The 11,650-nt window shown below is 43.7% G+C and overlaps 1 protein-coding gene and 1 long non-coding RNA gene across 2 annotated transcripts in view; one reads left to right on the forward strand and one right to left on the reverse strand.

The window, feature by feature from the left end:
• The window catches only part of adam15 (ADAM metallopeptidase domain 15), a 151,216-nt gene extending 142,680 nt beyond the window's left edge, over positions 1-8,536 (reverse strand). The window contains exons 1-2 of the mRNA XM_038712398.1: positions 7,842-8,536; positions 5,169-5,260 (exon numbers count right to left, since the gene is read on the reverse strand). Coding sequence (XP_038568326.1) covers positions 5,169-5,260; positions 7,842-7,995 — 246 coding nt within the window. The 5' untranslated portion in view covers positions 7,996-8,536. The remainder of the gene's footprint in view (positions 1-5,168; positions 5,261-7,841) is intronic.
• LOC119898212 lies at positions 8,074-10,846 on the forward strand. Its single transcript, XR_005443512.1, has 2 exons — positions 8,074-8,196; positions 10,301-10,846. It is a non-coding gene; the product is annotated as an uncharacterized LOC119898212 (long non-coding RNA).
• The last annotated feature ends 804 nt before the right edge of the window (positions 10,847-11,650 follow it).

The following is an 11,650-nucleotide window of genomic DNA, read 5'->3' on the forward strand; positions in this document are numbered from 1 at the left end:
GACTTAAACCTGCGTCCTCTCTAGCAGCCAGCAGGGGGCGACTTAAACCTGCGTCCTCTCTAGCAGCCAGCAGGGGGCGACTTAAACCTGCGTCCTCTCTAACAGCCAGCAGGGGGCGACTTAAACCTGCGTCCTCTCTAGCAGCCAGCAGGGGGCGACTTAAACCTGCGTCCTCCAGCAGCCAGCAGGGGGCGACTTAAACCTGCGTCCTCCAGCAGCCAGCAGGGGGCGACTTAAACCTGCGTCCTCTCAGCAGCCAGCAGGGGGCGACTTAAACCTGCGTCCTCTCAGCAGCCAGCAGGGGGCGACTTAAACCTGCGTCCTCTCCAGCAGCCAGCAGGGGGCGACTTAAACCTGCGTCCTCTCAGCAGCCAGCAGGGGCGACTTAAACCTGCGTCCTCTCTAGCGGCCAGCAGGGGGCGACTTAAACCTGCGTCCTCTCCAGCAGCCAGCAGGGGGCAACTTAAACCTGCGTCCTCTCCAGCAGCCAGCAGGGGGCGACTTAAACCTGCGTCCTCTCTAGCAGCCAGCAGGGGCGACTTAAACCTGCGTCCTCTCTAGCGGCCAGCAGGGGCGACTCCAGCGGCTGCAGAAAGAAGTGTGATTGTATAGAAGTCTGTGAGAAATGTTTCTACTTGTCAGCTGATTTATTCCCTCAGTAACACTTTCCTGATGAGTTTCTGGTCTCAGTCGCTAGTTTCAAGTCTTCTTCAACACAGCATGATGTTCATTTAGTAAATTATGGTCCCATTTAGAGGAACAGAGACCAGGAAGGAGGGGAGGCTTTAGGGCGGGGCTACAAGCTGATTGACAGATCGCTACCATGGCGACCTGTCAATCAGGCGACTCGTGTTCGCTGCTGCATTTTCTTTTATTAAATGGCAGCAGCAGAGAGAGCACGTCATGTTTGACTCTGTTAGTATGTTTTGTTTAAAAAGTAAATTTGTTAACTATTTATTTTTTATAACTTTAACAGTGCACTTTAGTTCAGTTTTTTTTATATCCAGGATGTATTTAATAACAGATTAAACATGTTAACAGTGTAACATTAATTTTAAGTCTTTGGTTTTGTTGTAACACTGATAATAACGTTTGGAGGGAGAGCCAGTAAGTTTCAAACCCACTGGTCCGGTGCAGCCAGTTGCCAAAAAGTTTAATGTTGAGCCCTGAATATGAATAAAAATAGAAACTACACAGAGTGCTGCCTACAGCTCAGCGACATTTACAAATAGCAGCCGATTAATATTTTGCATCATAAACTGATTCATTCATTTGACTTGGAGACGTTGGTTTGGTGAACTCCTCTCCGACTCCTCGGCTGGGTGGAGTCGAGGGGGATTTCTACAGGAAATGACCACAGAGAGTCTGTCAGCTGCACAGGAAGTGTCCGTCCTCCAACACTGACCCCCCCCTCCTCCTCCTGTGTTCCTGCAGGAAGCTCCTGGTGAAAACTGTCAGCGCTCCAGCTTCCTTCCTCTTCTTATTACACTGAAACACACGACTGTAACCGTGGAGGAAACCGTTAATGATCGGCGGACGCCACATACAGCAGAACTTCAAGACTTCCTGTCCCTCCTTCAGACTAAAATCTGCTCCTTGTGTCCTAACAAAAGGTTTCTGCTGTCGGCCTTCTGGGACAAACGTTATGTTCCTGAGGTTTTCTGTCTGAAACATTAGAAAGATTCTGAATCGATTAACAAATGTCAATAATCGATTATCTAGAGGTTAGTTGATAACGTAATGTTGACGGAACGAAAAAGGCGGAACTGGGAAATGAGGAAGTGCAGCTCCGGACCGCCAGTGCGGTGAACACAGCGAAGACGTGTAGTTCTCCCTGTTCGGTACAGACAGCTGTTGAATGAGTGACTAAACTTTCACATGATCAATAAAGTCAATGCGCAACTCATGTTAATGATTTTCACCCGCACACTGGTGCAGTATGGTAACGCTCAGCTAGCGTCCACTCCTCCTCCTTCAGAGGACAGCTACCCAAATCCAGAGAAATCCAGGAAGTGAGATGGGGTGTAAATGTGCTCCCTTAGTCCTCTATGGGAGTTTTCCATCGTGTACCCAAACATGTTGCTGTGATTAAATAGCAAGAAACGGATCAAACTGATGCTGAAATAACGACAGCATGATGCAGATTTGTTAAACATATGAATTGATGCTTTGTCAGGTCTGTCAGCAGGACAGCAGCTTCTAAAATGTTTGTTTTCTGAATGGAGTTTGGTTCGATCAGGGCTATGCTGCTAACTTGTTCACAGTAAAGACAACGACAGCTGGAATAAAGTTACAACGTGTTTCTGAGCTCACCAGGTAGTTCAACCTCCTCGCTTTTTTCTCCAACTATTGTCCAGTTTTGTCTGGTTTTTATGTAAATATGAAGTCGTAGTCCGACAGAGCTAACGACGCTAACAACAACAGTGGAACCAGATGTGCACAGAAGCTGCTGAGAAGCTCCAGTGAAGATAAATCAACCTTGAAATCCCAAAAACTAAAGTAAAAAGCTGATTTAATAAAAGCAGTTAACTCTGAGCTCCTCCTGCGAGTAAACGGCGTAGCTGTCAGAGCAGAATCCGACCGACTGCGGGTGTTTATCTGTCCAAAGGTTGCAGCGCTGCTCCCTGCTCCTCTAGCCCAAGTTTAGCAGCTCTCAGCCGGCCTGCAGATTTTCAATCTCCCGCTCTGCCCGGCGCTCTCCACACAACGCTCTGAAGCCTCGGTGACGTACAAACAATCTCAACACTGATAGGCTAATAGGAAATCGCAGCTCTACGTGTCTTTGCATTGACTTTGTATGTAAACTCACAGCCCCGAACGCTCGCTTCGCTTTTGGTCTGAAAGCACCGTGAGAGAGAGACGAGAGGCGGGACAGGCCGGGGGGTTTACCTGAGGTGTAGGTGTGTGTGAGTGTATCAGAGTGTGGGGAGAAGAGAAATCACGATGCTCAACGTCGTGACGTCTGTCAGCCGTCGGCCCAACCCTACAGCAGACAGTAAACGGATGTTGGAGGTTGTTTGTTTGTCCCCTTCTGTCTCAGTGTGGAGCTGAAACGAGCCGGCTGAGATTTATAAACCAGACGAACTCACAGCTTCATGAATGACATTAGTCGGGCAGTCGCTGAGAAAAACCCTCTAACTCCATTCAGGAGCTGGTCCTGCTCACGGACAAAAGTATGAGCACAAGGACGGAAACCTGGCGAGTTAACCGGTACTGATGACCTTCTGTCACGGCCCAAAGCACTCAAACCACTTCCTGATGCCCAAAGTATATATTTGAATAATAATGACATCGATTGCAGTGGACAGATATTGGGAAACTATTCTATTATAGGACCATGTCCCAAACACCACGTGACGGACGGCCAGAGCGTCGTCTTCTTCCATTTGATTATTATCTTTGCATCTCTGTCATTCTGATATACTGCAACATAAATTCAAAATAGAGGGAAGAAGAGACCAAGTCCCTCAGAAACAACTGCATAATCCTTTTAGTCTCAAAAACAGACCCGGTAAAAACAATTTTTAGATTTTAATGATATTTTCTGGTACATTTTGTTTTGTGACTAAATATATATCAGTCCACTGCAGAGGACGTTCTGCACCCAAGGTAGAACCGTTTAATTTAAAATTATGACATCATTTGCACCTGAATGACTTCCTGTGTATTTATCCCATTTGCTGTTAGTAAATGCTTTAAAAACATAGTTTTTCAGGCCTATGTTGAGTTCCACTTTATCACTTTTAGTGTCCACGTTTCAGAATAAAATATGTTGGGAAAAAAAGTTTATAGACATCATGTTTCGGACAGAACTACAACTCCCAGGAGGCTTCACGCAGACACACCCCATAATATCTCCATCGGGTAACCATGGTAACAGGTGGTGGTGGGCTCTTGTTTGTTCTCTTAAATGAGGAAGTGTGAGAGTCCCACCCATCATACACATCCAGGAACAGGGTTTGATGGAAACCAGACTGAGCTCAGCCTGCACACAGTAGACCAGCCCAGACCTGAACAGCCCAGACCAGCCCAGACCAGTACAGACCAGTACAACCAGACCAGACCAGACCAGTACAGACCAGACCAGACCGTTTTTTGTTTGCTTCTGGGATATAGAAAGATGGACTCCTGGGAGATTAGAACTGATTATATCATTATTTAATGCCATGACTTGACTCAAATTATCTTTCTCATGTTATTAAAATTTAATATTTCTTCTCCACCATTGCTCATAATTATAATTCACCTGATTTCATCCTAACACAGGCCTGACCTGCAAGGAAGAACAGAGGATGTTTAATCTATCTAATATTGTGTTGGTCAGACTGCACGCTGATTTACTGCTTGTCCATTTGAATAATACAGAAGGTAAAGAGCTTAAAAATTAATTCCATATTAAATCGCAATTAGATTGTTTTCCAAAGCCCACTTTGCAGACTCCCGGTCGTACTTCAACAATAAACACAGTTAAGAAACAATTTCACTACGTAGTTACTTAACCATGGTAGCAACTCAAAAATCAAGGACAACTGAACAAAATCAGGCAGGCAAAACGCTCTTATTCTGAAATGCTCCATGTGGATATGTAACGTTAGCCTGCAGAGAGCAGAGCGGGCTCCCACGCTAACAACGTGCAGGCTAAACGCTCCGCTGCTCAGACACGTCAGTGTGAGTTGACGCCGGACAAAACCGCGGCTCAGCCGCTGCCTGTGTCGGTTCAGCTGGCGCCACCATCCCACGCTTTCCTCTAGTTTGGTTTGTTGTTGTAAAACGAACAATAGTACTAGTTTCTCTTTCAGTGTCTTCAGTTCGATCTCTCGTTGATTTTTCCGCAGATGACACTGATGATATTCTGCGGCACCTCAGCGAGGGAAGGTTCAACAGTCTTCTTAGCTGTTTAAGGGCAATTAGGGCGCCGTTTTCTTATAGGCGCTACTTTTTGTGGCGTTTGACGTTCGTCCCCGGTTTTAGTTTTGCAGAAGTAAGAGCAGGTTTCGCTAAATGTTCTCTTCTCTTGCAGACTGGATTTCCACTTTCTGAACTTCGTTTGTAGGCAGCATGTTGCTTCTCCACGCAGCTAGTTAGCTAATGGCTAAGAGGAGTGACGAGTGGGCAGTGAACGGCTGTATGGAACAGACAGTAAATCAATATGAAACTGGTTCTCTGACCTGCAGCGCTTCAGCGAGGCTCCTCCTCTGTCCGTCCACCACGATGAAGGGACGAGTTTTCTCCAGCAGGGGGCGCCGCCACCTGTCCACACCTGAGCACACAGACAGACTGGGTAAACTGGGAGAGAGCTGGGCCCATTAAGGAGCCGATATCAGATGATTGTACATGTCAGTATCATGTCAGCTGATAATTTGTCCACCAGTGGGTTCTGGCAGGCTGATTTTTATACAGTTCAATGTTACGCACAGTAATCCTTTATTAATGCTAACGTTACATTTTAGTTAAATTTTTCTTTACAGTAATATTCATTTTGTTAATGCTAACATTACTTTTCCCTTGCTAACGTTGCTTTTTAGTAAATTTTTTACAGTAATATTCATTTTGTTAATGTTAACATTACATTTTCTTTCCTAATGTTGCTTTTTACCTTTTAAGTAGGGCTGCAGCTAACAATGATTTTAATACTCGAAGCTTCTACAGATTATTTCATTGATTCATCGATGCTTCGTGTAAGAAGTACTTTTGCTTGGCGGCTGCGGCGTTTACCAACACAAACATCACCCGAGTGCTATACAAGTTATACTCAAAAGGTGCAGCTCCCCGTCACCAGGGGCGAGTTCAATCGCAAAACGTTTTGCACCGGTTTGCAACATTTTCGGAGGGAACGACATGTTTCCTGCAACACTGCGCGACGCTCTGCAACGGGCTCCAAGGTATGTTTTCAAAGGTTTGGTGGGCGTGTCTCAGCTGCGACATGTTTGTAAACAAAACGGTGTTAAAAAGGCAGGAAAATTCAGTGCACTTGTGATCACAACAGGGTGTTCAGGGAACCCCCATTTCCGTTGAAAAAAAACATTTTGCTACGTTTCGTCTCAACCATGGTTTCAGTTAAATGCTAAAGTTGCGGTTACTTTCTCAACCCGTGTTCCTGTCTCTTTTGTGGCCAAAGTTCTGTCCCAATATACAAGTCTGCATTTTGGCAAGAACCGTTAAAAATCCCGGAAGTGTTCTTGACACGCCCATTTTACCCAGGATGCATCGGTTGGTAACTTGAGTGAACTTGACTGCACAGATATCCCAGCATTCAAGCGACGAGCTGAAAGAAGCCGAGAGGGGCCAACAACAGAACGTTTTTTAATATTTTCGTACGTTATTTCATCACTAAATCCACTTCTGAGAAGGTTTGAGGCGAGAAATCAGCTGTGTAAATGTCGAATATTGACAGTTTTACTAAAAATTATGGTGAATCTAAAATGTACGCAAACATTTTCGGAGCTATGACGCTCCGCAACCGTCAGCGGGGGGAAGCTAACGAGCCGGCCGGACAGATCAGCTCACAGAGGCCTCAGACCTGCAGCCAACACAGCAGACAGTCCAGCAACACCGGCAGAGTAAAGACCTACAGCGGTGGTTATTCTGTCGTTACATTCTGAGTCATTTTGTAAGATTTAAATCTTAAATCATGAGACATCTGGATGATGTACAGAAAAATCTGGTCTTGTGAAACTTCTCAGAAATAGTATGAAAGGGGGACTATCTTTGCTTTATTATCATTATTTATAAATATTATTTTTAATATTATAATATTAGACATTACATTGTTAGTGTACAGTAGAGTTGTGGTCACACTATTTGCTTTTATTTTATATAATTTTTTTATGTGCAAATAGATCTTGGCATCTGCGCTGGGGGTATTGCGCAATACCAACAAGAACGCACGTCTCAAACCGTCAGCGGCGTTCTGCGCGCTCGTGACGTTGCAAGTTCATTCTTCCAAGAACGACTAGCAAGAACGCTCTCCCCAAGAACACAAGTCTGTTCTTTGCATTCTTGGTTTTAAGAAACACCCACTTGGTTTTACGTTGGACGGACGGTAACATTACAGAGTTGTTGTTTTGTTTAGCTTGAAATAATCCAAGACTTCACATTTTCTTCTTCGTCCCTCGCTGTTTTCTCTCGTCCTCCACTTTGCAAACAGCGGCATCATAATCACGTCCTGTTCACAGCGTAAGCGCGACAGTAATAAATGTCCGTGCGAAACGGTGTGCTGTATAGTTATAAGGATTAAAACGAAATCTGGATGCAAAGAATTTGCATCGATGCATTTTAGTAATCGATTTAATCGATGAATCGTTTCAGACCTACTTGTTAGCGAATATCTCCATTTTAAATGCTAACGTTTCTTTCTAGTTACTTTTAGTAACAGTAAATTTCTTTTTGTTAACTGCTAACGTTAGTTTTTTCTTTGATAACATTACTTTTTGCTCCTAACATTACTTGTGTTGAGGGAGGCATGTTTTTAACCCATTTTGTCGCTGATGTTTTTGATGTTTTCTTGCCTCCTGTAGCGCTAAAGGTTGCATTTAGCCTGTTAGCGTTATCACAGCTACTAGCTGCTCTGGAATATAACAGATGAAGTATAATCTTCATGCACAGCTGAATTAAATCTCCTGTTTTGTTATTAACTCATTAACTACATGAAGACATAAACAGCAAACAGTCCAGATGGTTTAAAGAGGCTAACGTGTCAGATTAGTACCAAGCAGTCAGGTCAAAGGTCACACGCTCCATCTCTCTTCCACCAGACTCAGTTCATTTTTTGATGAATTATAGTTCTAATAATAATTTTCGTTCATATATATATAATTCAGTCAGTTAACGGTAACCGTTACCCGTCACTGTCAGACTGTCGGTTCCGTCCGTCTGTCCGTCCGGAGCCAGAACGCCTCCGTCCTGCGGTGCGTTCAGTGACCTGGCGGCGGTGAACGCAGCCCGCTGCCCGGTGCCGCTGAGCAGCAGCAGCAGCAGCGCGGCGGCTCCGCTCATCCTCTCTGCGTCACCGGCAACCGGCAACAGGTTGCTGCTGCTCCTGCTGACTGATGTGTGTGAGGCAACCCCGTCTCGTTCCCGTTCCCGTTACCTCACCGTGTCGGAGCACCGGGAGAAGCTCCAGGGAAACTCCATGGGGCTTCTTTTCGCGGTAATATCCACAGAAACAAGGAGGTCAGAGCTGCTGCTGCTGTACAGGTACAACGGCGGGAAAGTGACCGTTAATTCGGCGTTACTGTAGCGGGTAAACCCCGGTACCCCGGTGCTCCGGTGCTCCGGTGCTCCGGTCCTCCGGTCCGGACCCTTATTATCTGCGCAGCTCTGGCGAAAACAGTTTCTGGCGGCAAAAAGTACCGTTTACACCGGGCGGAACAGGTCGGTTTGTGTCAGTTATGTTCGCCCGGACACCGGACAGTTCGGTTTATCCGACCGCAGCGGCCTGAGAGCGGCTAATTACCGGAGGACACCGGACCGCCCGTGTTTATACCGAGAGCCAAAGAATACGTCATCTAGCTGCATGAAGCTAACGCGAGCTAGCGAGAGCCATACCGGAAGTAATGCGATTCAGTCTTCAAAATAAAAGCCGGTTTCGGCTTGTCACTGTGAAACAATCAAAAAGTATTTTTTTATATTTACATTTAGCCTGTGATTTATTCCAGCCACTTAAATAATCTGTTATAATAAAGGAGACTATCCAATTCTAGCCTTATTTTTCAAGATTTTTATTATAATAATATTTATGCTATATAACATTTAACATGCTTACTTAAATTCTAACAATATCTTTCCGTTAAACTCCCCTTTTAGTCTATTAAGAGGTTCAATATCTGCTGCAAGTTATAGCAAATATTTATATACAAATTAAGCAAAATAAAGCTATAACTGAATCAATTTAATTTACATTCCAGTCATTATTAATGGTAACTAAACACTCTTAAGGCAATCAGCCTAGAATGTAAACGGAATTTAAAATATAAATAGATTTGATGGGTCATGATTTGCCTAAAACAGTGTTTTACAGTCTACACCGCCTAACCTTCTGGCCTTTAAATAATGTAAATCAAATAAAAACCTAAAGACAGGAACGAGCCTGATTAATGGGTCCTCACCGAACACATCCCCCGAGAACACACACAATCTTTTCAGTTTGGATTTATGGCATTCAAATCAATACATTTCATTTAATGCAGAAATGACTGTAAAGACATATTCAAGATAAAATCATGTGTTTTCGTTCTGAGGGAGCTATTGGCAACTTTCCCAGCTGATTCAAACAGCAGACGCACAAACTGTTATAAATCTAAAAAGATAATGAACTATTTTATGTTTTAAAGCTGCAGCGAGAACTCTGAGTTTAATAAATCTGAAACAGATTATTTGATCATCAAAATAATTGGCCATTAATTTACTAGTTGACAAGTTCTTGTTGATTAACCGTTGCATAAAATGCTATTTTGAATTTATTTTGAAAACAAAGTAACCGGATGCAGTTTTACACACACACACACACACACACACACACACACACACACACATTAACCCTTTCCTCAGGTGAGTTTTTTCACACATTCACTGTTGTTAATATTAAAGCTGCAGAACCCGTCAGTCATATTATGGTGAACTCAGTTGAAATGTTTCTAAAATCTTTCATAACTTTTGTGCTGCAGACTCCGTTATTTTGAATTGTTGCAGGATGAACTATTCTCACAGTCTTTATCTTACTGAAGGTTTTTGCACATTAAACTGCAGAATGTTTTATATTTAAAATCATCTCTACAGCAGAAATGCTGCTCAAGCACCAGTGATAATAATCATATGGTGTCAGTTACACTGGGGACATTTTTTTCCACAATAAGAAAACATGCAATGCAATTTAAATATAGAAGAAACAAACATGCATTGTCCAAAAAAGTAATTTAAGTTAAAAAATAAACAAACTACAGATTACTGCATTGTACTCTGTTCTATTTTTATATTTTGAATGTGTGCCTGTGTGTTTCCTTTTATATAAATAAAAACATTCCCACCATAACTTGGTACAGATAATTTCTCCAGAATGGTCAGAATGTTCTGTGGGAGGAGCCCGTCACAACACAAAGTGAAGCCCTGACAAAGGAACCATTAATGAGTACTTTTACTTTGACAGCTTACTTCCTTTATCGGAGTATTTTACTCGTGGTATTACTATGTTTACTTCAGCACATGAATACTTCTTCCAGCAGATCTCCTGTCAAGAGCTGGGAGGAAGGGTTGGACAGACTTCACTGATTCATCATGTGTTGCTTCTCTGCTCCTCAATCAGCTGCAGAACTGCTGAGTTCAGCAGGATTGCGGGTCAGCGGGGCCGAGGACGGGTCCGGGGGCCCCGGTGGAGCGATGACATCACCCAGAGGAGCGCTGACGTAAACTGATCCAGCATCAGTTTGTTGTGCTTCGGCAGCTGTTTGTGGATCAGATTAAAGTGTGAATGAAGCACAGTTTAATCTGCACGTGAGGACCAGCGGCTTACATAACTCATCTGTAATATCTGATCATGTGATCACTCACACGCTGTTCTGCATGGTGTTACTATTGTGAATATTGTACCAATATGTACCAAGGCAAATTCTTCGGGCTCCATTGAAAACAAAGGGTGAAAGGTATTTTTATTCTTTGGCGTTCGAGTCAGTCTCGGGACCTTCATGGTGTCCTGGTTGCTTCATGTTTCTATTCTTTTATTTTTGCTGTATGTTTCTTTTTTGTCTGATTGGTCTGTTTTTCTTCTTGAAGTTTTAACTGCATTACTTTGTTCAGCACAGTGTCTGGTTTAAATGAGCTTTATAAATAAATGGACTACTTCCTGCTGATATTTATGGTCTGGATGTTGAATTTGTTTGATAACAAAAGTTTCTGGGAACCATTGTTAAAAATAAGTTAACCGTTGAACCAAATAGTGATGATCTTTGTGCAAAAGCCCACCAGCGTATGTATTTTTACTGGAAGCTGAGGGGTTTAAATGTCGACACCTCTTATGGTGCTTTCAGACCAAAAGCGAAGTGAGCGTTCGAGTTTACATACAAATGTACAAATGTCAATGCAAAGACACGTAGAGACGCGATTTCCTGTCAGACGGCACAAAGCGATGCGGAGGGGGCGGGGCCGGCGACGCAAAGGAATTCACGTGAGTTGAATATTTTCAACTCAAGCAAAGATGCTGAGTCACAATAGCGAGATTGTCCGTACATCACCGATGGCTTCAGAGCGTTGTGTGGAGAGCGCCGGGCAGAGCGGGGGATTGAAAATCTGCAGGCCGGCTGAGAGCTGCTAAACTTGGGCTAGAGGAGCAGGGAGCAGCGCTGCAACCATTGGACAAATAAACACCCGTAGTCAGTCGGATTCTGCTCTGACAGCTACGGCGTTTACCCGCAGGAGGAGCTCGGAGTTAACTGCTTTTATTAAATTAGCTTTTTACTTTAGTTTTTGGGATTTCAAAGTTGATTTATCTTCACTGGAGCTTCTCAGCAGCTTCTGTGCACATCTGGGTGCACTGTTGTTGTTAGCGTCGTTAGCTCTGTCAGACTACGACTTCATATTTACATAAAAAACAGATAAAACTGGACAATAGTTGGAGAAAAGAAAGCGAGGAGGTTGAACTACCTGGTCAGAAAACATG

This window comes from Micropterus salmoides, unplaced genomic scaffold (assembly GCF_014851395.1).
Source record: "Micropterus salmoides isolate LMB-PRFRI ecotype aquatic unplaced genomic scaffold, ASM1485139v1 Ms_hic_scaffold_11, whole genome shotgun sequence".
NCBI classification, from domain to species: Eukaryota; Metazoa; Chordata; class Actinopteri; order Centrarchiformes; family Centrarchidae; genus Micropterus; species Micropterus salmoides.